Source organism: Pleurodeles waltl, chromosome 10 (assembly GCF_031143425.1).
Source record: "Pleurodeles waltl isolate 20211129_DDA chromosome 10, aPleWal1.hap1.20221129, whole genome shotgun sequence".
Lineage (NCBI taxonomy): Eukaryota > Metazoa > Chordata > Amphibia > Caudata > Salamandridae > Pleurodeles > Pleurodeles waltl.
The window spans coordinates 885,047,593-885,074,416 of NC_090449.1; the positions used below are offsets into that span (position 1 = coordinate 885,047,593).

At 44.6% G+C, this 26,824-nt stretch overlaps 1 protein-coding gene across 4 annotated transcripts in view; it reads right to left on the minus strand.

Annotated features, from left to right (window-relative positions):
- Window positions 1-26,824, minus strand: part of DUS3L (dihydrouridine synthase 3 like) — a 218,283-nt gene that overhangs the window by 106,810 nt on the left and 84,649 nt on the right. For all 4 annotated transcript variants that reach the window (XM_069211606.1, XM_069211603.1, XM_069211605.1 and 1 more), the window contains exon 2: window positions 17,997-18,086. In XM_069211606.1, coding sequence (XP_069067707.1) covers window positions 17,997-18,085 — 89 coding nt within the window. In that variant the 5' untranslated portion in view covers window position 18,086. The remainder of the gene's footprint in view (window positions 1-17,996; window positions 18,087-26,824) is intronic.

Genomic DNA, 26,824 nt, shown 5'->3' on the forward strand with positions numbered 1-26,824 from the left:
GATCAATATTAAAGAGTCATGGACACTGATGGCTCAGCACAACCCACAATAGGCACTAAGCATCAATACTCCGCTGCTTGCGCAGTCGTAAGCGGCAATATGGAGGGTAGTAAATTCTATCCACAACATACCTTTACGAAAACCCTAGGGGATTGCACTGCACAACTAGCAGAGCTAAAGGCTCTGTTGGTGGCACTGGAACATACGGGTCCTGACCAGCTAACGCTGATTGTCTGTGATCCGTACTATTGCGTCCAGTCCTTCAATGAATTCCTGCATTACTGGCGCCAGAATGGGTTCAGAGATTTCAAAGTTAACACCATCTAAATCAGACTTCTTTGGGGGAAATTGCAAATCTGAAGGAAACGCTACCAAATGTCCATGTTGTACAAACACTTAGACATGAGTGTGTTGGAATACACGTTACTGGAAATACATTGGCTGATGAAACAGCCAAATCAGCAGTAGCTACGGCTTCTGTTGCTGCAGTAACTCGTTCTAGAATGAAACCGGACGATGAAATACTGGCTGCTGTGAAAGCCTCGGATGACGGCACACCTTTACCTAAAGGATATCCCATTAAATATTCCTACCAGATGGGAGGTTTCCTTGACACATTGGTATTTTTACTTGTCGTGGGAGTTCAAGTAATTCCAGATAAAGTCCTAAGACCAGAGTTGATCAAAGCAGCGCATGAGGGAGTTGCCTCTGCCCATGCTGGTGTGGCGGCTACAATATCATTATTGCAGGCACGTTATTGATGACCAGGTCTATACCATCAGACCAAGCAGTATGTCCTTTGTTGCAATATATGCCAACAAATTAAGGGGTCCACCGTTAAACGCCCACTGCAGACACCCCTCCTAATTTCAAAAAACCATTGCTGCCCCCGGACATCTGACAGTGCATATAAATACATCTTAGTTGCTGTTGCCTCCTGCTCCAGATTTCTACGAGTGTGGCCACAACGCTTGGACTGTTATTAAAGTTTTGCAAGTCTTTATCAGCACATATGCAGCTGCGGCTTTCCACTCAGACCAGGGCCCTGCTTTCGCCTCAAGGGTATTCAGGGACACAATGGCTTTGTTAGGGGTCCAACTCCATTACTCGTCTCCATTTCATCCTGAGGGAAACGGAGTCATGGAGCGAGAAAACCGAGATTTAAAGCAATATTTAACATCCAGAGTGTTAGGTACGGGTCGTAGTTGGCTTAATCATCTCTATGTTTCCAGAGAGCACTTAATAATCTGCCTAGAAGGTCCCCAAGGGGTCCTACTTCATACGAGTGCCTGTTTAGAACTCAAATGTATTTTCCAGATTTTGATGGTCCTGGCATGGAGGTGCCCAAAACATCTTTTGACATAAATGAATGTGTCACTGTCTTGCAGGAATTACAACAGTTCCATGACGACAACGCTTCTGCCAGTGCTGCCTCCTTAGGAATTAAGGATGAACCAATAACATCTACCGGCTGGATTCCAAACGTTGGGGATCTAGTATGTGAAAAGGTTGCTGTGAAAAAGGAGTTTGGTCCTTCCTATCGTGCACCGGTTCCAGTCCTGGGAATACACAGTACCAGAACTGTTATTCTACCACCGCTGCGTGGTTATAAAGAAAACCGCTCTGTCTCCATCGACAATGTCAAATTACACCAGGTGGGCGATCCTGCACAGCAGACCAAGAGGAACAACCAGTAGTACCCGAATCCCTCTCACTACTGGTCATGATGTCCCTTTACAAGATTTGAGCAGCAACGCAGACAACTCTCCAAGCTTGGGGAGGGTGGAAAATTATCTTCCATTAGTTCCACTAACATCTATTGCAACAAGCAACACGTAAATTGCTGATCGATTTGATTCGACTTCTACACAAACGGATGTCATTTAGAGGGAACCACCGCAGGAGACTCCTACCAGATCTCCTCCTTCAACTAGGGCTCCAGTTTTTGCACAAACTGCTTCTGGATACTTTGCCGACATCACTGACACCTTTTTGGACTCATTTGCTTCTTCTGCATCTGAACTACCAAAAACATGTAAACTGATAAATTGGCTTAAAACAAATTACTTTATTTTCCCATGGAACTATCTGTGGCTTTCATTGACTGTATTAGCTTTCCCCCTTTGGATTAGCTTTGTTATTACTTTCTTTCTATTAATACATGGTCATTACCTTCCTGAATGATCAACAGTTGAACTGGTGGATGCGGTCCTAAAACCCCATTTTTCTTCCCACAAAGTCCGCAGAGACTTGTCTTTCGTGAACATTTCCGCTATACCAATTCCTTATGGGATTGTTTGGGATAAAGTCACATTTGATTCTATGATGACTGAGTTGCAGTATTTCACTGTATTCGAAAGTGAGAATGTTTACTAATTCAAAGAAACTTTTGACATGTTACGCTATAATTACTATGGACACCATCTCATTCACAGACCAAGTACCCCAAATACTATTTTTAATTATTCACAATGGGAACATTGTCAAACTCCACAAGGGAGATCTAAAACATATTCTGAAAATAATTACATATTTTTCTGGGCACAACGTTAAAAAATGCTGAGTCATTATTTCAAATTGCCATTTATGGAAAATGTACATATTTTATTGACAGAAAAAAATTTCATTTATTCGGATTACTTTGTTTTCTGGTTTGCTTTAGAAGGCTAAGAATATTGGTTGAAATCGACTGACTTAAAAAGTGTGCGGGGAACAAAAAATTGCCAAATAAGGGAAAAGGAAGCTTTATTTAGAGCATGCCACATACCTGTTCAAATGATATTTTTAAATGAAACTGTACAACAGACAAGTTGTTTAGGCTAAGCAAAAATTTAGGAGTTAATGCACCCAGTATTCCTGCCCCTGCAAAATTTTACAAATGGCAAAAGTATATAAATCCAACTGAAGGTCAGCTTGATGAATGGGTCCAAAACGGCACGTTTAATGCTTCACTTTCATGTCCTGGTGGGTGATTATTATGGCCACTAGATAACAATGGGTGTCAAATGTTTTGTAAACTCCACAGGGGTTTTTAAAACAAGTAGGCCTGACCCTCGCTATGTGTCATCTGAACACACGGGTATAGTAACAACATACAGCGTAAGGAAACTATGCCAGCAATGGTTGAAGAGTTCCTCACTAGATGCTGTTAGAGAACACCTCAGTCTCCTGTCTAATAATACTGACTTACAGGATTTCCTGTTAGGCCCCAGAAAACAACGCAGAAAGCGCTTCTTATATGCAGTCTATAATGAAATTTGGAAGCTTTCTCAACAAGAAGTTGCTGCCCGGTGAAGGCAACTATATCAGGAAAACTTACAGAAGACATTAGCTGTTGTAGAAAATGGGATTAATACCCTGTCCGACCGAATATGCACCTTAAACAGCATTGTTTCTTCTGCAATAGACATAGTAAAAAGCAGCATGTCCTCTTTACACCATGGACAGAGTCAACTAAGATCCATATGCAGTTAGGTTGGACACTACAAGCACTTAAGGCAGGTCGCGTTCCCTGGCAACACGTCCGCGTGAGGGACATATTTTCCACATTTAACGTGACAACAACAACTAATGGCAAAAGAAAAAGCGACTTATGACATGTTAAATATTGAAAAATTAGTCAAGTTGCCTTTTACTGTAGCTGAAATACCATCTACTGAGTGATTAATACACAGGGTCATCCATCTGTCTATTTCAACACTTCAATTCATATCCTGCTTAAAACACATTCCAGTGGGCAGATATGAAAGGCTAGGAGATAGTTACAGCCACGAGGCGTGGGAGCTACCTTTCTCGTAAAAATGTCTCAGAGGCATGGAAGAGGTCTTTCTTAGCAGTAGTGAATGTAAGACTTCAGTCAGCCGTTCGATGTTTTGTAAACAGCTGTCCTTGCACAGGGGTGCAACGCTTCGGCAGCTAACTTGGCTTGTTATCTAAAGGGAGTCCCAGTCCCCTTGATTAGACTTCTGTTCCTTGTGCTCTCAAATGGCAGGTATGTTCTCCTTAATAGTGAAAGCTGTTGTGGGATGCGAGCCGGAATAGTTTATGTCAGTGGTTCCCAACCTGCGGTCCGGGGACCCCTCGGGGTCCGCGAAGCCTCCTCAGGGGGTCCGCGACTGCTTAGAAAATTAAATAATATTAACATATTTGGTCCCCATCTATCAGTAATGACTCAGTGGGGGGGTCCCCGGATTCCAATAATGATTTAGTGGGGGTCCCTGGGTTCCAGTAATGAAAAAGTGGGAGTCCACAGAAGTCAAAAGGTTGGGAACCACTGGTTTATGTCGTTTCAATCTCCAAAACTGTTACATGCTGCTGGAATGTACTTTTTCCTCCTACACGACAAAAGGAAGTAGCTGAGATATGGCTCCATATTGCTACTTCAAATTTGAACTTTGACAAGTTGAGCAGACTCAAGGCTCTATTGTTCCAAAAACATGTAGCGCTTACATCTGCACGTAAGAGCTAGCGCTTCAGGTTGCGACTTTATTTGCAGAGATACAGTACCTTTTAAGTACTAATTTTCCGAGACACTTTGATGAACTCGTAGGGTGGAAATTTAATGTGTCCATTACTACTGGAATCGCAAATCTCTTTAAGGATGTTGGTTCTGGTTTCGTTCACACCTTCTCCTCTAACTTTGGCTATAATAGGTGGCATCTTGCTATTGCTACTTTTTATGCACAGTGGCTGTCCCATTGCAACAAGGAGGACTGAAAGTGCTTCCACCACCGCAGCTGTGTCGTGAACGCATAATGCAGTACTTTGGAGCATCACTCCAGGAGCAATTGGAGTGTGACTGGTCTCAGTCATTCAGACCGGTTTTGCATTGTGTACAGCCCGTGCTTTGGTGTCTCTGGTGCCCTTTTTGTGTGTGCACTGAAAGTTTGTCTTTCTACGCAGTGCTTGCTTTCTTTGGACGATGAGCGGTTGATGTTCTCACTGAGGGCTCATTACCAAACATGCATGTCGAGGATGCATTTGCTACGGGAAGCTGTTTATGAAGTGCCCTTTGTGGATCATGCAGCTCTAAACTTACTGTTAGGCATACCACAGAATGCTGCTGCCTCGGCTGGAGCTTCCTACTTTACCACCTGCCGAAGTGGAAGATTTCCTGTCTTCAATTATCCGGGATTCAACTGCCGATTTTAAAAATGACTCTGCTTTTTCTTGATGCCACAATTACCATTTTAAATTGTCCTTTTCATACATGCTCAAGTGTCTTTTTAACTTTTCATTATTGACATTCCCAGATATATGCCTTAGGATGAATTTAAGTAGCTTTTACATATATAATTAGGCTTTGAACCACGCTTGAACCGGCAAGGGGAGGGTGTTGTGTAGCCATTTCAGCTATAGTTTTATACAAGTTATTTCAGCAAACTAGGCCTGCAGTTGTGCACTTTAACCTAGATATGTTTTATTTTAGCTTTGTTATATTACTTTACCAATAGCCACATTTGCTGCCTTGTTTTATTTTCTCTATCTAGCTGTTCTTCGCCACGGTCAGCACTGCATTCTTAAACAAAGCATTTCTCCCACTCTGTGCTTTTCTCAAGGCTGCAGTAAGACAGGTTGCCGGCGAAAGTGGTACGCTTTGTCTTTAATGTTCACAGAAAGATACACACTCTTACATGGGGATCCTTTCTTGGAACATCAGCTGTTTTATTATAAAAACACTACTTTGACCCATGTACGGTAGAGGGAGATTCCAGCCAGATGACCACGACTGTATGCTGATTGCTTCGCTGCAGCTGCTTATGTAGACAACAGGCCTCTTGCTCAGGTATGAGGGATGATGTCTTCCCAGTGGAAGCCTGAAGGGCAGAATTAGAGCTTAGCATGCCGCGCTCTGACACCTTAGGTAGGAACTATCTTTAAAACTCTAGTGACAATATGGTAGCATTATTTTTGTGTTTCACTCTCCCTGTCAGTTTTTATCTTGTTGTGCTTCATCGTCCTAGTTATTCCAATACATGCTTTATATTCTAAGATGCACTTACTTCACTAAAACCTTTATTGAACCTTACTCTGCCTTTCATTGTCCTTGCATACATGAGGCTAATGTAACTGAGAGAAACAGATGAGATCTGAGTGACCACGGTTCCCCTGAGAAGTCATCTATGTCAGGCGCGCTGCAGAAAGATGGGAATTGCTAATATTCAAACTCTACTATAGTATGAGCCTGGGCATAATAAGAGAGGCTATAATCAGAGCTCTTATATAACAAAAACCGCTGCCTTAATTTGTCGGCATACTACGTGGCACCAAAGGGACATGTATTTTTTACAAGGAAAGTAGATTTATAAAGCAACATGTCCCATGGGCAAGTAGATTTTATTAGATTCCATGCCCTTAACACAACCGAAATAACACACACACACTCAACAACAAATGCATATTAACTAAATGAATACAAGCACAAAAAAGAAAACATGCTGCTGTCTAAATATGATGGGAAAGTGCTTGCAACAACAAAACTAAATATACCAGCGGAAGCCCATCTTGCAGAGTTATTGTGCATAGTCTATCATAGTTTTAAAGTTCAAGCAAGACAGCCACATTTAGTACCAACATGTTGGTCACCTTAGAATGTTAAAAGAATGATACACAATGGACAACTGACTACAATAACGCTGCACTGTGATGAGGCTTGAATAATTATCAGTGGCTGAGATTAATTCATGCAATCCATCTATTAATCTTTTGTATATTTTAATGGGATGTTCTATGTGGGATGGGCATGCCCAGACGTGGGTCTCATGCACACTGTACCACTTGAAAGTTATACCCGACTGATGAGCCCTAATAAGGGTCAAACCGGTCTTGGGCTGGTTTTGTTCCATTATGTGAAGGGCCTCGTAGTTGGTCTGGACTGTTCCTATTGGAGCCTGGTCGAGACCGATTTGAATATGGTTGGGTCCAAACTGAGGAGGAATGGTTTGCAAAATAATGATGGACTGGTATGCGGCCATTACTAGTGACCAAGATTAATTCACTTTTTTGTATACCACAATGGACAACAGCATTTCATAGTGCTCGTCTGTTTAAAAAAGTGGCCGCATGTTATTTGGCAAAGTGCAGATGAAATGAATGTCAACCAAAGAATCACTTACCAGAGAGTAGAGAACAATAGTATCTTTTAAAGAAAAATGAAAATAAAAAGAGGAGAACAAATAAATACAAAGCTATAAAAGGCGACAAATGAAAACTAAAGGACTGTCCACTGACCCCAGATACTGAAAAACATTCATTTTCTGGTGGATGTGAACGTGTGATCAAAAACTGTGGTTAGTGCATGGCAAGCAAGCCAATGGCAGATTCACACCGAGCACTTACCCGGATAAAATGCTATTGTGGATGAAAGCAGAGTGGAAAAGATCCCCAAGACTGATCATTCGCAGAAAAAGGCCGACCCAAAGGCCCATAATATATGTATGTATTTATCTATTTATCTATATACTTATGTATGTGAACTACTTAATGATTTTTAGTACAAGATCCTGGAATAGAGCTAAGCCTGTCAAGTCTTCCTAAAAGATTCTAGCAAGAATTATAAAAGTGGAAATCTTTGACCCACAGAATTTGTCAGAGAGGGTAACGAACAAAAAAAGAAAAAAAAAAAAAAAAAGCCCCCCCAAAAAACAGGATCCCAACACCAAAACCCTTCTCCTTGTGAGATTTCATATAACAAGATACCTATCTGTAGGCTTGTATAGAGAGAAATAGCAAACCATCATTAGAAGCCTACTGACTCACAAGTTTTTCACAATCAATAGGTCATGCCTATCCTTTATTTTAACTTTTCATTGAGGGGTGTGGCCAACAAGATGGCCATCCAGCAGCACTGAGCAAGTGCTCCTGGCCCCGAATACAGACTTCTTCATAATCCTGCTGTTTGGAGGCCCTGCAGACTCTGCAAAATGCATGCAGAAGACAGGGGAGCTGGAGTGAGGCTCCAAGGGGGGCAGCGGTGACAGGAGCCACTGTTGCTGCTCCGATACAGGAGGAGGTAGCGGACCTCGCTTCCAAGATGGCCGGAGCACACTAGGCGCAGAGCGTGTGTGGGCCTGGTGTGGGGCTGTGGCCTTGGTGATGGACACCAGCGGTACCCTGGACATCGGGTGACCCTGCATTGACTGTCTTTGGAGCCGCTAGAGGCCAGTGATGGCGGCTCGCGACTGCTTGTGAGGTCACATGGCTAGACCTCTCTCGTCTGCTGGCGATAACGGCAGCCACCTACTGGCTCTCAGCGGGACGGCTGTAAAGGGAGACTTGGCACTATGCCGGAGTGAATTGGATTGTCTTGCACGTGACTGGAGGACCGAGGCGGAGGAGATTGCGGTGAGGTGATGGGCTGCCCCAAGTGTGGCAGGCGAATCCCCCATCCACTTCTTCAGCCCTGGTGCAGAGGGGGGGGGAACAGCATGGACGAGCTGCACCCTCGACACACGGATACACCTAGGCTGAAGGCTGTCCGGCGGGAGACACGGTCTGTAGAATAACAGCTTAGACTGGCTGCGTGGAACAATCCCGAAGACAGTCACCCGCCGGCTGCCTCGGGTGCCTTCCGAGGATGATTTGAGGCTGCAGGGCAGCATGTTTACTGGGAGGCCTGCGCTACTCGACGGGAGCAACATTAGAAAATACCAAACAGTGAGTACCGAGGAGACAATGACAGATGATAGATAGCTAATACAGACTGCGCTTACTCGTTTTCCTTTCTGCGCTCATTATGTGCATGGTGGACGATTGTAACTGGAGACCGACCTGGCAGTAACTGCTGAAATTGCACTTGCCCGGTGAGTGCTTTGAACTGGGGCCTATTCCCCCCATTAACCCAGTTAATTGGGGTACCTGGCTATTATTGATACGTTGCATTCTATGCACCATGGGCAAGGAGAGAGCAGCAAAAGGTGCACAGCAGACTAAGACGGACCAATTCACGGCTCAGCATGCTGGAGCAGGGTCGCAGAGTGAAACTAACAGGTTGCCAGGGATGCTTGCGAGCCCTCTGGAGCCCAGATCCTGGCGGCCATTGAGGCTTCTGGACAGGCGGTACAGATCGCAGCCACAGTTGTGGATGTCAATTAGCTGAGAACGGATCTGCGAGCAATGGTGGAGAGGTCAGTGGCTACTGAGAAGCAGGTAAGCACAATACAGACGGACCGAGATGCCCTGAAGGACACTGTGGCCACCCGAGAGGCCAAGACGAGTAAGCTGGAGATGAAGGTGGAGGATGCGGAAGGACGATCACGTAGGTACAATCTGAGAGTTGTGGGATTCCCAGAGGGAGTGGAGGGCACCACCCCCATAAGTATTCTTGGAAGACTGAAACAGAAGGCGTTGCCCGCAGCCCACTTGGTGCCCGTGTTTGAGGTAGAGCAGGCACATAGGGCCCTGGCCCCTCCACCTCCACCTGGTGTCCCCTTGAGGGCGATCAATGCTAAGATCCTCAATTACAAAGACCAGGACACTATACTATAAGAAGTATGCAAACATGGTGACCCATGATATGAGAATCATACTATAAGCAGCATGGGATTGGCTGGAACTCAGAGGGGGTGAGTGACTCTCGGCGACCCTCTCAGAAGGAGACTGCAGGGACGCCCTGGAGGTCAGGAATCACACTGGCCACTACACGGTGGAAAAGCAGGTGACGGCGTAAAACCAGCTCAGAAGCCAGAGTGATAGAGTGCCCAGATGGCTCCTTGAGTCTGGAACAGCAGCGGCAGGAACAGGTGGAGGCCAGGATGCTGGTAGAATCTGTCACCTCTGCGACGTCCTCGCGCGCTGGGTCACTAAAGGGAGAAGAGGGCCCAGCCTTACAGTTGGACGATACCCACACATGAAGTGAGATGTAATTGCGGAACGTTGCAATAGCTAGGACATGCCTCTGAAGCACATGGGCGATTGTGGGCAAACCTTGAACGATGTTTAAAAGCATTATATATGAAGCATTGTTTTTTTCTATGCTCTGACACTCCATCCTCAGAGGAATACTGTTGTACTCTTGGTCTCTTAATTGAGCCTGGGGACCTCACTCTTCCTCCTCCTCCTCTCCCACCTTTCCTCTTGGTTCCTCTCTTTTTAGCCATGGGGAATGCTGGGTTTCTGGACAGCAATCACAAACGGGGATATGGCACTGTGAGGTGGCTTACTTCCCCCACTACCATAGCTTTTCTTCTCTCTTCTGTTTTTTTTATTGTTTCTTGATACTCTATGCTTCTGTTTTTTCCTCCTTTCTCTTTACTTTTTTTGCAGTATTGATATTGTTGCGCTAATTGGGGACAGTGTGTGTGCAAATTGGGTGACAGTGGGAGTGTGCTACAAAGCTCGATTGTCGCTATCCTGCCATACCTTCGGTTGCCTTCTGCTGTATGGTGGGAGTAGTTAGCATTCGGCTTCCCCTTCTAGGCATCCACCTGGGGGAATAGTATGATACACACATAGCCTGGGGTTATGTTTTATAAAATGGTGGGTTGTGTGCATTGCAGTCGCAGATATTGCAGCGGAGTATGGAGAGAGCCATACCCACACATGCATATTTGACCAACAGGCGGGTGTTGAGAGACTGTGTGTGTGGGGGCATGGTTGCGGGGGGATGGAGGGGAGGTGGGAATGGCGGGGGGACTGCTGCTTTTGCAGACTGGAATAGATCAAGATGGGTGATTCGGTTCGCTTTCTTACATGGAATATGAGGGGACTGAACTCCTTTGCAAAACGCTGGATACACACATATCTCAAGGAGAGTTGGTGTACACATTGCCTTCCTGCAGGAGATGCACTAAAAGGATGCTGAAGCACACAAATTACAAACAAAATGAAGGGGACAGCTCTATTTGTCCATGTATTCGTCTTATGCTAGAGGGGTCTCAATATGGGTGGCCCAGAGGGTACCACTTCAACTAAGGGATCAAGTGACAGACGTGGCAGGCCATTATGTGCGCCTTCATTGGAATCTAGATGGGCGTGAACTCTGTATACTAAACATATATGCCCCTAACTCAGATGATGATGAATTCTTTAAGGACTTGGAGCCTATTTTATGGGCTGGAAACTTTAACTGCGTCCTCAATGGCGCACTGGATAGATGTCCGCCTAAACACGGCACTAAGCCTTGCATGACTGCTAGACTTTGGGAGATCATGACTAGGCTGCACTTTGTGGATGTGTGGAGGGAGCTACACCATGTGTCCAAAACGTACTTTTGTTATACACCTGACCATGGAGCATACAGCAGGCTGGATCGCATTCTATTTGCAAATGATGGCACCTTGGATGTCCGGCGGGCAACTTATCAGGTGAGATTCCTATAGGATCATGCCCCTCTGTTGCTGGAGTGTGAGGCCTGGGCTCCTAGGTCGGCTCTCCCCTGTGGAGCCTACGGCCTGAGATGCTTGGAGATTCCGAGTAGGGTAGATATATTGGCAGCGCCGCAAGGCTATATCAGGGAGAACTGGAACACAGAGCAGAATGGGAGGCTTTAAGGGTAGTTATATGAGGAGTGAGCCATGGCAAGGCGTATGGTATTAGGAAGAAACTGTAGCAAGAGCTCACACAGCAGGAGGAGGCCCTTACTCTGTTGCAGAATCAAGGAGGGGATGGCGCCGCGGATGAGGCGGGACTCCTATAGGCGCATAGGCAGATAGAGGTCATTGGAATAGACTAAACAGGTATGTACACAAGGACTAGAGACAGTGGCTGCACTGGAAGGGCGACCACTCGGGACGCATGTTGGCTCGGCGCTTCAAGCACAAGAGATGCCCTCCATTGATCCTGTCGCTTCGCGGACCGACTGGAGACATGATACTGGGACAGACGCGGGTCAACTTACTGTTACGAGACCACTTAAGGGGGCGTATATGCCTGAACAGTGCACGCAGATGGCTCCCTGGTAGATGAGTACCTGGCTAGATTCCAGCTCCCAAAGTAAACGGAAGCACAGACTGTTGGTGTTGAGGGAAACATATGGTTGGAAGAGCTGCAGGAGGCACTGCGAGCAATGCCCCGTGGAAAATCTCTGGGACCAGACTGTCTTCTGGCTGAGATTTTTTCAGGTGTTCTCGACCTCTCTCCTCCCTAGCCTATTGGAGACGCTCGGTGAGGCGCATATGGAGGGTGCGTTGCCGGTGCATATACTGAGGCTTTGATAGTCATACCACCGAAGCTGGGGAAGGACCCTGCTGACCCCAGATCTTATCGGCCATTGTCCATGCTTAATGTAGATGTAAAATTACTTGCTAAAGTATTGGCAATGCGATTGAGCCAAGTGATTATGCACCTGGTGCATGAAGACCAGTGTGGGTTTGTGCCTGGGAGGGGTACGCATATGAACCTGCGGAAACTCTCACATGTGATGCATTAAACCTGAGACTCTTCAATGTGGGCCGCACTGGTTGCCTTGGACATGGAAAAGGCGTTTTATACCCTGTCTTGGGATTACTTATAAGGAAATGATGCACCAAACTGGGATGGAATTGAGCTTTCTGTCATGGGTGTGCGTGCTGTACTTGGCATCAAGAGAGAGGGTGCACACTGGGGTGGTGATATTCGACTGCTTTGATATCGAACGTGGCACAAGGCAAGGTTGTCCGTTGTCACCGCTCCTATTCACGCTTACCCTGGAGCCATTGGAGGTACAGCTCAGGATGGGACGCAGAGTGTGGGTATAAGGGTCGGGGCTAGAGTCCATACCATATACGCGGATGATGCCCTAGCGTATGTTACTGACCTGGAGCGCTCGGTCCCTCTCCTACTGAGCCGTATGGAAGACTTTGGAGCGGTCTCTCACCTCTGTGTCAACCGTCACAAGACAGAACTTTATCCCATAGCATCCCTGAGAACCTCGCAGTGCCAGAACTCCCACGTGTAGGCCTGGCATGGGAGAACGGGGTGTTTCAATATTTGGGTATGCGGGGGACTCACTCCCCTCGGTTGCAATAGGATTTGAATATGGGCGGAGTGATGGATGGACTTCAGGCCTCTGTCAGATTCTGGACCACAATCCCATTGTCTTTCAAGGGTAGGGTCGCACTCAGTAAAATGGTGCTGCTCCCTCGTTGCCTGTACGTTATGCAGAACTCATTCTGTGAGCTGCCACTGACATTATTTCACCACATAGAGCTGCTGTTGTCCCTGATCTGGGCGGCTAAGAGGTGCAGAGTCTGTCTCGAGGTACTGAAGCTGGATTTAGCAGACAGTGGGCTGGGGCTACCAGATTTCCACCTATACTATATGGCAGGCTTATTACAATATGCAGCACTATGGTGTGACAATGCTCTTAACTGTGAGAAAAAACTACTTGAAGGTTCGGTGCATATGCCTGAGCTCCCAACACTACATATGTGTGGCTCTAGGCTGCCAGAGGACACCCCTTTCGTGATCTCACAGGTAGCCAAGCTGTGGGAGCGGGTAGTCACCTGAGTGATATGACGGGCACCTTATGCGCACCTTCTTCCAGTCTGGTGGCTGCGCCCCTTTGTGTGCATTGCAGGCGCGCTGGACTTTTCAAGATGGCGTGCAGGTGGGTGGGTATAACAGAGCAGGAGATTTATATCAGAATGGCTCCTTTGTAACCCTGGAGGAGGCTGGGAACCAATTTGGGACTGGACAAGGACAATTCCTACATTATGACAGTACATCGTGAACAGCTCAGGAGATTTGGACCTCCTTTCAAGAGGAGCCCACGAGGCCCTTCTGAAGAGGGCGCTACTGAATCCGGGCTCTGATTTAGGTCTCCTTTCAAGCTTGTACGTTGCTCTTAAAAGAGATAAGCAGATTGACTTGTCGGCGGTGCATGTGATATGAGATGCAGACCTGGAGATGCTGCTTGCGGACGGGGAATGGAATAGGGCCTGTGTGCTGGTGCAGGGTGGGTCCAGTAATGAGATTTAAATTGACAATTTTTTGCAGCGCGATCCAACAATTGAACGCGCTGAGGTGCATCCCCAGCCACTTTTGGACACGCCATATGGACGTGCAGGTCCTTACAGCCCATTTGGTGTGAGATAGTGCACGTGCTAAAAGCTACAACAGCAGTGAAAGTGTAGTTAACAATGCGGCACTGTTTGCTAGGATTGTTGCCTCCTCCTTAAAAAAAGGCAGCAAAATGGCATACTTGGGGTTAATACTTGCGAAAAGGCGGGCTGCTATCCATTGGGCCTGCCCGACTCTCCCTACCTGTACCAAATTGTTGACAGATCTCATGGAATGGGCAATGGCCGAGGAATATACTCCGCAGGGTCCAGGTAGATGTGAATGCTGAGCGAGATTTGTGGTCCTGGAGTGGTATGATTGAGCGTTCGAGAGGGGAGATGTTACGAGATGACCCGGCTACTGGGAGCTCCTGCGATTCTGATGATGATGATTGCCCTCCAGGCGATACAGCTGGTGGATCTGTGTGAGGACTACAAATGCTGCATAATAAACGGTGTCTAAAAGTGGAATGAGTGGACGGACTATGATGGCAGCTAAGGTTGCTTGACCAAATTGATTCTGTAATTATTTGTGCGGGATTCCAGGACGCGTAGGGGGACACAGGCTTGTGGCTCATATGGGGGAGGTGCGTGATGAGGCTTCTTATTCGTCATCCCATCTGCTGCCTCCTGCCTGACCGAACTGCTACGCCAACTTGTGAGGTGTCCCTATAGCTCTCCCCCTGGGTACACTGGTGCCCCTCCACCTACTCTTTACTATCTGCTGCTTATGTCACTAGGGGTTTCCTGAAACCTCTCGCCATATAGGATTATGAGATTATGCACTACTAACTTGCCATTTTGTTGTTACTACTTAATGTATTACATAGCGCCTTACTGTTCAAAATGTGAACAAACAAATTTACAACAAAAAAAAACTGTTCATTACAAACAATCACGCCTACTACCTTTATCATTGGCTTGTCATCATAATAAGCTCACTGTGAGGGTCATAAGCTTTCCCACAAGGCATCCATCAGATATACTGTAATAGCATTACCAATATGAACAAAATGACAGTTATTAAAAAAATATATAAAATCCTTACTAATAGAGCCTAAGGATTGGTATAGTGCAATCTTCTATTCCTTTGGTTTGTTCGGGTGGGTCACCAAACCCTTGAATACTACAGTGGCACAATTATATATAGCGCAGGAGCACTGGAACAACGTTGAAAATCATGAATGGAGTGGCGGTTGTTCACAGCACTAAATGACAGATTTGAATTTTGCATATTGTTTCTCCACAATTTAGCATATTAAACACAATCAAATTACACACATTTTGCACACCCCTACAAAACACCGGAGGACTGTCCACTGTAATGTCAATTCACCCTTTAAAGCCTATTACCTTTAACACACATCTTTCACATAAAGTGAGGCCTCCATGCTTTATCCTAACTTTTCACTATAAATAGATCATTTCTAAACAAAAATCTGACATAACTGACTCTTTTTTTAGATCAGCAAATAAGGTTTAGTGACAGCTGTGCTGTCAAGCCAGGACTAAAAATGGTAGAAGGTAGAGGAAACCGAAGCATCTATCATTAGATGGCACAGTAGAATATCAAAATAAACCCTTTGAGAACAGGCATTGCAATGCCAAGAGGTCTCATAACTGTGTGAACTACTGGCTTTGTTAGTGGTTTTAAGCCATGCAGCAGCATCCTTGATGCTATGCAGTATGGGTAAACTTAAAAAAAAAAAAAAAAAAAGCCTGTGCGTGCCTACAAAATGCCATGGGCGCTTTTTTTCTTTTTAGTTACCAATCCAATTGGGATCAGTAACTACAAAGAAAATACAACATGTAAAAGTGCTTTTTTGGTAAACATTATTAAAGTGATCCGGTGTTTGTGGAGTAACAGAAGCAATGGGGATAGGTTGAATGGAAGAAACAGGGGTCTTATACAACACAGGAAAGAAAGCAAAAGCGTCCCATGGGGAGGGAATGACCATGGAGGCAAGACCAGGGAGAGTGGGGAGCTCATAACCTAAATTAACCACAGGGGAAGGTTGGGCAGTTGGACAAGAAATTATCAGAGAGCGTGGGCAGGGGTTAAGCAACACTGGGGAGGGAGAGGAAAACAACACAAAGGGCACAGGAGGGAAGAGATAACGGGGAGTGGGGCTAGCGGCAGACACCTGCTCTCCGATGGAGTGCTCAACACAAAAGAAGAAAGTAGTGCTTGAAAAGTAAGCAATAGGAGCAGAGATACCAGCCACTCAAAGTGTTGCTAAAGAGGCAAAATTCCATCGGAGGGACGAACACAAGCTGGGGCACAAATAAGACACAAGCAAATGAAAGGGAGAAGGAAAGCAAACCAATGGTAAGCAGTGGGTGTGTCTCCAAGCCCCTCAATGTTCTTGATGAGCCACAATATGGCTTGCACTGACTAGTATGTGTTACCTAAATGTAGCCTAATGAACACATCAAGTTGTACAAAACACATATAACACAACACTGAGAGCATGCAGTCCTCTACTGGACGATCTTTGATACCGTGTACTTTCTATACATTAAATTTGATTTTAACTTTGATGTGTATTTGTTAAAATTATCGTCAAAAAATTCAAACAGTTAGGTCAATACATCCCAGCTCTTACGAGTACACATTTGAGGCATGCAGAGCTACAGAATGTACACACAACCCTCTGCAAGGTGTACTGACAGTCTGTTGTGAGCATACTATTATCAGGCATTTAGAAAGGCTTGCTGCTGTGTTCAGGCGTGATATATAGAGAGGAGAGAGACGTTCCAGCACGGGAAAAACACTCTGTCACGACTTGATGGTACAACCAAATTTTTATCTGAGTCCTCACTACATTTTTTTTTCCTTCACAAACTGATTGCTGTCTTCCACCACTCATATTTACTTCCTACATAAGCCTTCCGGACCATACGGCTAATTGCCTCACCATGAAGCACAAAATTTGTTTTCAAAGTTTAACACGCCAATTTATGGCTGGCAATGTTTTTTACATTGCTAGCAAAAACAATTTTGATAAACCTCAAACATTCAATTCTTACCAGAAAACGATGGACAAGCTTATTTTCTTGATTTCAAAAGACAATTCGCTTTGTTTTATAATAAGAACTGAGTGCGGATGGTTTTAAATGCAGATTTATGCAGCGGTAGAAGAACACTTTATAGAAAAGGTTTAACAAACTTATGAAGCATAATACATCATTATGTATAGCAAAATTATTTTGACACTTTAGCAAATATTGAATGTGTCTGTGTAAAGTTGCATCACATTAGCACAAGTTTAACACCTGAAAACATCAATTGGCAAATTGAAGATGACTGCTTAAACATAGCAAATGATCTGCCAATGCTCAGAATTATGGGTAGAGCTTTTTGTTTAATTACTTTTGAACTGTTTGAAAAAGAAACAACATTTCTGTTTTGGTGACATGTTCGAATTATGTAGTAGATGGTGCATTATGTGGCAAATAAAGAAAATCCAAGATTAAAGGGAAAACACTGCAGCCGCAAAAATGCACAATTATATTGGTCCTAACTTTATGTCGTAGGGCCAGCACAGAGACTGCAAAATAAAGTTGACTTCCTGCACTACTTTCCTTGTAGGCAATAAAGGGTAAACAGCCAGCAGGATGAAAGATAAGAGATAGCCTTTCAAATGCAGATGGAAGTATCTTACTGCCAATGGCCTAACATTAACACTGCTTGGATAAATAAAGGGCGTGCTAACTATATTTCACAGAACAATGAGAACTATAAGGGCTAAAGCGTCTGACTAAACATCAGAAAAAGAAAAAAGAAATAACAGTGTGCTGTAATTCTTTTACCTGAGCCTTTCCTCAGTCTAGAGGTCGGTGTGATATAAGTGGAACGCCTGAAACAGCCCTTCCCTGTCCAGGTGCAGCATGTGCTGCCCCACGAGGGCAGCCAGTGAGAGGCCTCATACACTAAAGCTGGTTGGTAACCTCATTGCTGGCGGATCTTCAATTCGGACAACCATGTTATGAGCCATCAGTGGATTTTCATGCACTTACTTGTCCTTGATGGCAGCAGTACCGCGATCAACCGTTGCAGGGGTGCTCTTTGAAGTGCCATTTTTTTCACATGCTTGTGTATCTTCCATTCTTAAATAAAAAAAATAAAATAATAACTTTGAAACTCTGTAGCTACGGCATACACAGCATAGAAGAAAGCTTCAATTACAGTTGCTAGCTGCGCTTTTTAAAGTCACTGTATTAATGTTACTAAGGCAAAAAGGGTATACAACCAGAGAATAATGTGCAAAACATGGATGTACAAAATACTAAGGCCTAGATATTGAATACATACAAAAATATTGTGATGGGATTCTACACTTAACTCCACGTGTGCATTTTACTATAACATAAATAACAGTAAAAGTGCACACACACACATATTTATTTATATATATATATATATATATATATATATATAAATAAAAATAACCTAGTGACGGTCACCACTATGTAGTTATTGTTGGGACCATGTTTCCATAGAGAAAGCGTTTTTTGACTAGTTTATATATTTGGCACCATTTGATAAAAAAAGTGTTGCAGTGATTGTTGTTGTGCATAGAAAGTTTCAGGGTTATGTGTCAAGCAGGGGCGAGAAAAAGGGAGGGTGAAAAATGTTGCATTTCCCATGATAACTCCCATAGGATCTTTAGACACGTCTAACTCCCGAACCACTGGATGGAATTACATCAAATTTGGCAAGAAGCAAGCTTTCGGTACACAGATTACGCTTTTATTTGGTGTAAATCCGTTCAGGAGTTTTTGAGAAATAGAAGGAAATTCAAATTTGTATATCTCTGGCTGCAAAGTATTTACGAACAAAAACAAGCTTGTGCAGGGTAATGCACAGCTCTGATTGGCTGCCAACACTTCAATCCAGGAAGGGTTGGCAGCCAAATTAAGATTCGGCTCCAGCAGAGTCCCAGTTAAAACAAACAAACAAAAAAAAAAAGGGCCAGGGAAGGGACACCTTGACCCCGTAGCTCTGGTGGGGGTCCCCACAAAAGCAAAAAAAAAAAAAGTTTTTTTAAAATTATATTTTGGTGCAAATTCACGTTATTTGCGGCAAAACATTAAAAAAACAAGTGTAGGCTCCTGCGCTTGTTTTTGATAGGCCCCGGGTGGGACAGTTCCTGGGGGCATTAATAATTTTGAGTGGGGGCCTCCCGACCCCCCGCACAGCCCCGGGGGCTTTAATTTTAATAAATGCAGAGGGGCTGCGCTCTCCCCCTGAAGCTGCAGCCAAGCAACAGCAAACACTCCGATTTCAGACAGTGGGACCTGCCGTCTGAAAGCGGACCTTTCATCTCTGTCCCCTGAACGCGTGCAAGTAACAGAGATGAAAGGTTTGCTTCAGCAAGCACGGAGCTGCTGTTAAAGCAACTCCTTGCTTGCTGAAGCAATGGCACCATGAGGTAAAGCCTTAATGCTTCCCCCAAGGTGCCAAACAGCCCATAAAGGGCATTTTGTTAACATAAAAAAATATAGAAATATGTAGGGACCACAGGGAAGCCCTAGAGGGCTCCCTCGCAGTCCCAGAAAGCCCATAGAAGAAAAAAGAAAAGAAAAGCAATAGCTCAGTGTGAAGGTCTTAGACCTTCCCACTGAACACTGAGGTTTGAGTTCATTTTTTATTTTAAATTCAACACATCTCATTCCAAGAATATCAGACATCAAAGGCTAAAAAAAACTCTCTCCCCCTCTCACTTTCTTTCTGTAGCTCTTTCAATCAATTTCTCCTACTCACACATCCACTCAGACACTCACGCATCCACTGACAGACCCACTCAGACCCTCATGCACTCTCTCACAACCCCTACTGCACACGGGTGAAGGGAGTGCATGGTTGGGTGCTTTTGGGGATGGCCTCAGGGCCTGGCCTGTGGCCAACTGCTGCCGCCATGTGCGGTGGTTGGATTAATGTATAGTAATGAAAATTACTATACGTTTAAAAAAAAAAAAAAAAACATAGAAATTGAAAGAACAACTAACTGCTGAATTTCTACGGTTTTGTACGAGTACATTCAGAATATAACTATAACGTCCCTGTGACCTTTGTTTTTTTTCAGTGAATATTATATATAAATGTACATGCGGACCCGGAGTTACGTTTATTTACCTACATATTCTTACCTTTACAACATTTTTATACTCCACATTTAAGCTAAGATATTTCTGTATATCAAATTCACTATATTCGGTTTTAAAAACTACAAACCATATAAGCAGGACAAGACAATCAACAAATATTCAACAATAAATACCATAAAATGTCACATAAATATCACTAATTCTAAAAATCAGACAAAAAAATGCTAAAACAGAAAAACAAAACATTGTAACTCATGGTAAACGGCGTAAAACACTTTGCTCTCTTAAACACAACTATTCCTCAACGTAGTAGCAACTTTCAGGAAGCTAAGTACATTAATGATAATGTCCCCTGAGAACATTTGCAAATACATAAGAGCCGGCTTAACCTGTAAAATTTTTGCCCTCTTCAAGACAGGCCTTCCAGAGCATCTCATGAAAGTTATAAAGCATCATAACATGCAGGGTGTTCTGTGGGGACCTATTGTCGATGCCCCAGGGTGCGAATTTGTACCCCCCTGAACTTGCCTGAGGGTAGGCTAACAGATAAGGTAATAGGTCAAATTGAAACCTGGTTAACAGGAAAGGATCGCACCCATTGTTAATGAAGAGCAGGTAGGGTTCGGTGGCTGGCACTAACTTCAGCATTTTGTGTTGACGGGGACAGGGCTTCCCTAAAACAGACCTCTCTGTCCAAGGCCCTCTGTCTGAAAAAGTGAGCTTTACCCTAAATATAGTCGGCCTTGCATACCCCCTTCCGAGAGCTGAAAAGGTCACCCCTACCTAATTTCTAGAAAGAATCCCTGACATACTTAAGCCATGGAATATGGAGTGCATGATCAAGAGACAAACAGTCCTGCAAAATCTCCTTACTAAGTTGGACACCTGACCGAGACCAGATGTTTAACCACACAGCAAGCGGGCGAAGGGCCATACAGTCTGAGATATAGACTACTCCTAACTCGTTATGCACTGAAAAAGGAGGGGGTACTTTTTGGAAGACACAAAAGCCTCCTTAAGAACTTATTCTCTCCTACTTGTAACTTGGCCTGGTTAGCATAGCCCCAAATTTCACTCCCATAGATCACTTTGGAGATACTTTTCGCCCGATAGAGCTGCAAAAGGGCCCTGATCGGCCTGCTGCCCAGTCTGGAGGCAAAAGTTAAAACTGCTGTGTTCCCACGCATAAAATCCTTCTTTTTCCTAATAATGAGTGGGTGACGGCTTCAATCCGAATCAAACATCAACCCCAAATAAGAAAATGCTCTGGTCTTAGGGAGAGCGCAGGATCCTAAAATGAACTTGGTTGGTTTAATGAGATGAGACCAGACTCCCATCACAAAAGGTTTCTTTTCATTGATAGAAAGATTTAACTCATCCATAAACTTGACAGAGGAGCTCAACAGGGACTGTAGACCCCTAGCTGTTCTAGCCATGAGGACCCAATCTTCCGCATAAAGCAGAAATGGGATACTACGTGACCCCACTCGTGGACAGTCTACTTTCACATCAGCCAGAGCTTGCTCTAAGCTGTTAATATACAGATAAATAAAAATGGGGCCAAAACACAACCCTGCTGCACTCCCCAGATAATACCGAAACTACGAGCACAGTGGAGATCATTAGAAAAACGAACAGCAGCCTTGGTGTCCCTATGAAGATCACATAAAAAACAAACCAATGTCGCGCTCCACCCCCAGTGTCAACATGATCTCCCACAGCTTAGATCAGTTAACCAGATCACAGGCGGATGAGAGATCCATAAAGCCTAGGTAGATATTGCCCAGGCGTTCAAATGTGTATTTCCCTAGGATCAAAAACAAGTTCAAACATTGATCAACGGTAGACCTTCAGGAGCAGAACCCATATTGAGCTTCTGACAGCACCTTGTTGTTCTCATGCGATACCACAGGTGTCTCAAAGAGGATACAACCAACTTAACTACTGAGTCGAGTAGGGAGAGAGGCCTGTAACATAATGGACTAACTTTGTCTTCCTTCTTAAAGACTGGTACAATGGGACAGAGCTTATGATTGTAGCAGGCCAACCTTCACTGTCGCAATGATAAGGGCTGTCAGAATAGGCACCCACATCATTGACATGAACGTGAGGCAGAATACAATTTGGGCCCTGGGCTGTGTTGATAGAAAGACCCAAAATTCCCTTCCTTACTTCCTCACTGGAGAAGGTTAACATTGGAGACCCTAACAGCACATGTTCCCTCCCCTGAAGCTCTAGTGGGACCGAGCTATAAATGTCCTCGAAGTAAGTCACCCAAGCATCTTCTGTAATATATGTGCCTCTATGGAAGCTGACAACTCTGGGACAAACAAGGGTCCATTAATGATGCCCCAGAATTTCGAGCTGCAATTCAGGGTGATAGCCTCAATTAGATCCACCCAGGCCTCCTCCCTTATGTTTACGCCTAGCCACATCCCCTTTATACAGGCAACAACACCTCTTAACCAGGGCTGGGTCCTAGGACTTATGGAGGAAGGTCTACTTTAGCTACCCCAGCATCTTCAAACAACCAGAGTCAAACCATCTAGGAAACCACTTGTCCTTGTGGTGCGTGGGCACCACCAGAAGCCTAGACACTGACACTGCTTCGCTGAAAAGGACCTCATAATATTGCTGGGGCGCTAGTAGGGGATTTGCAGGCATCAACGTCCTTGGCACTGGTAGAATATAAGGATTTGTAGAAGTCCTCCAGTATAATCTGAGACTACTTTAATCTTCTCCCCTGGCTAGTGACTTTAACAACCCCTGTGACCTGGACCCTTGGGCTCAGTATCGGGGGTCCACCAAAACAAGGGACATACTGGGTTGTGGTCACTAAAGGGGGACACAGGCATCCATGATTCAGAGATAAAAGGCAGAAGTGCGGTGGAGACAAAAACGGAATCAATAAATGATTCACAGCTTCTTCCAATAAAGTGGGACTGATCTCCCTTCCGGTCAAGGACATCTTGTCCACAGTAAATGATAAATCAAACTCAGGCAACAACAAGTTTAGACTAGTACCTTGTTGGCTACGCTCCAGATGGGTGCCCAACCCAAGAGGGCAGCCTATGGTTGTGCCCCCGCCCCCACCGATCCCCGCACAAATGAACATTAAAATCCCCTATGAACACCATAAAAGCACTCTGCAAGTTTAAGCACTTCAACTTGTTCATAAAAGATTCCGGAATATTAACATTACAAGCCTCCTAACAAACAGATTTACCAGTATAGAAATTTAGCAATAATAGCTAGGTAGTAATAAGGCCTGCAAGGTGGAGACACCAGTAGACAAGGCCTCAAGTCTCCCTTTAATTGCCAAAGAAACAAAAACAATTAGCCCCCCCTCAGGGTGACCAAACTTGGATTCCACCACTGGTTAAAAAAATAAAATAATAAAAAAAAAAAAAAGAAAGGTTTTGTAGCCTTGTAAAAAAAAATAACCGCTATTGGTAGTCTAGGTATCTTAGAGGCAAATTGCTTTAAAACCCCTTATGTAAATCAGCCAATTAACATCAACAAATTTCTCTGCAATGCCAGCAACGTTCCAGCAGGTAAGATTACAACTGTTCCGGCCTAGACTTAATTAGCTGCAAGAGAAGCTTCTTTTCCACACAGACCCCTTGAAAGGTTTGTGTAACATCCTCTGACAGTCAATCAAAAGCATCCAGGGAAGACAGAGGCGCAAACCTATTAGGAAGAATCTAATCTGATGGTGCCAATAAACGGCCGCCCCTTAATGGTGCCTGCCATCTTGGTATTTGCCAGGGATCAAATGTAGGAGTGCTTTCCAGAAGGTTGTAGAAAAAGCCCAGAGGGAGAGCTCAGATGGTGGTGCCTGAACCGTTAAGGAACACTCCCCTAGTACAGCTCAGCATCATCCTGGTCACGTGTAGCCTGTTAAAGTTTATGCCCACACAGTCACCTTCCAGCACTTTCTCCCCATTCCCCAGCCAGCTCAGTCGTCGAACCATGTTGATATGGACTCTAGCACAAGCCCACTAAAAGTGTTCTTGCTCAACCAATGTACCGCTTTATTCCTCAATTGGTGCAATCTCTCCACAGAACCAGCCGAGAGAGGGGCTTGGATGTTGCCCAGAATAACGACATTGGGTGGGGCTTCAGGGGATAAGTTAAGGTACACCGGTTTGAACAAGAGAGATCCAAAGGGTTGACTGCCAAGGGCCTTTCCACCAGCCCTACCATCCCTGCCTGTAGTATCTGGACCGGATTCTTGTGAGCAAGCAGGTGCCTCGCCATCCACAATGCTCCCTGCAGACCCAGGAGATAGATCGTTCACCACTTCTAGACTGCCAACCCTTCACCCTCTCTGGCCTGGTGACCATTAGCTCCTCCCTGCCCCCTACCATGAGCTGCCTGGAACACAATGGGACATTATTAGATAAACAGGCATGAGTGGGATTGAATACAAGTTCACCCTAATGCTGTGTGGAACTATTCCAAGCAGAGACTTTGGACAGTTCCTTCTCAATTGCTAGAAGGCGCTAGAGAATAGGCTCTAATTTCACCTCCAGTGTTGTGTATGACCGAGTGAAAGACGGCCATCAAAGAATCCAAATTAACTTCCCCTCCCACCTCATGTCTATTCACCCCTTCTATTTGTCCTGAGCTGGCTCTAATGCGTTTGGAATTTCCATTAGGCTTAAGCCTCTTCCTCTTTCCGATGACTCTGGAACCCCTCTTCAAGGCTGCAGTATCGCCTGCATCCATGTTGCTACTAGAGGGACAAGTGCTAGGGAGTTAAAAAAAAAATGACCTGAGTTATGAGAGTGGGTAAGGACATGGGAGGGGGTACAAAAGAAGAGGCTTCTCAGCTAGAGCTTGTCGGGGGTAACAGCGAAGACATTCCCAGATCTGAATTAGCAGGTGCAGGTTATGTCATAGCAGCCAGCTCCAAAGGCAAAATCAGGGAAGGAGAGACAGAGAGAGAGCCTGCACACAGCCAATTCAATTTCCTTGTCAAGGATGCCCGCTGCCCTATTCAGAAAATCATCCATATTTGTAAAAGTTAGTTTGGACCTTACGCTTCCCTATAACAAGCCCTCAAGTGGCCCCCCTTCACGTGGATCGCCTGAATCGCTTCAAATGGACAGTCAGATAAACTGGAAAAAGACAACGAAATGCACAGTGAAAGAGGATTAAGTTCCTACCAGCTCCCGAAGGCTGTTATAGTCTTGGACAGATGTGGGCCCTACATGGTCCAACCAAACTTGTCCACCCACTGAAAGTGATAAGCCAATGGCCTGCCAGAACTACAGAATCTTCGTCAGATTCCTCCAACTGACATCAAACCAGCAAACCAAGAGGGGGTGCCGTACTCGGTATGTGGCAAAAAAAATTGTGAAGCCCCGCGGAGTGGGGCACCAAGATGCACTATGTAGCGTTTCCTTAACTGATGAAAGCTGTGAGCACTACAGGCCGCTGGGAATTGCAGTTCACTCCAATCTCAATATGTGGTTTTGTATAAGATACTCTGCTATACAACCACAAAAGAATTATTTTCACCGACAGGTGCACATTGCTTTTTAACCCCTTTGCTGCAAGGCCTCCCCCCACCCCTTCTCTCAACCCCCCACCCCCGGCAGGTGCCAGGCCTTTTGTTGGCTATTTGGGGCAATTGCACTTAGGCCCTCATAACTTTTTGTCTACATAAGCTAACCACACCCAATTTGCGTCCTTTTTTCCCCAACATCCTAAGGATTCTATAGGTACCCAGAGTCTGTGGGTTCCCCTGGAGGAGTCAGAGGAAGTAGCCAAAATACAGCAATAAATTTGTTTTTTTAAACAAATGGGAAAAAAGGGCTGCAGAAGAAGGCTTGTGTGTTTTCCCTGAAAATAGCATCAACAAAGGTGTGCGGTGCTACAATCACCATCTTCCTTGCTTTCAGGAACAGGCAGACATGAATCCGAAAACCACATTTTTCAACCCATTTTCGTCATTTTACTGGGACATACCCCATTTTTACTATTTTTTGTGCTTTCAGCCTCCTTCCAGTTAGTGACAGAAATGGGTGTGAAACCAATGCTGGATCCCTGACAGCTCAACATTTCTAAAAAGTAGACAAAATTCTGAATTCAGCAAGGATTCATTTGTGTAGATCCTACAAGGTTTCCCTACAGAAAATAAGTTGAAATAAAAAGAAAATATTGAAATGAAGGTGAAAAAACTGCCATTTTCCTCCACGTTTTACTCTGTAGCTTTTTCCTGCAATGTCAGATTTTCGAAAACAATATATTGTTACATCTGCTGGACTCTTCTGGTTGCGGGGATATATAGGGCTTGTAGGTTCATCAAAAACTCTAGTTACCCAGAGACAATAAAGGAGCTACACCTTGCAATGGGTTTTCATTGTATACCGGGTATACAGCATTTCCTTTGCTAAAATATAAAGAGTGAAAAATAGGTATCAATGAAACCTTTGTTTTTCCAAAATGGGCACAAGATAAGGTGTTGAGAAGCAGTGGTTATTTGCACATCTCTGAAATTTGGGGCCCCCATACTAGCATGTGAATTACAGGGCATTTCTCAAATAGATGTATTTTTTACACACTGCATTATATTTGGAATGAAAAATATAGAAAAAGACAAGGAGCAATAACACTTGTTCTACTATTCTGTGTTAGCCCAAGTCTCCCGATAAAAATGGTACCTCACTTGTGTGAGTAGACTAGTGCCCGCGACAGAAAATGCCCCAAAACACAACATGGACATATCA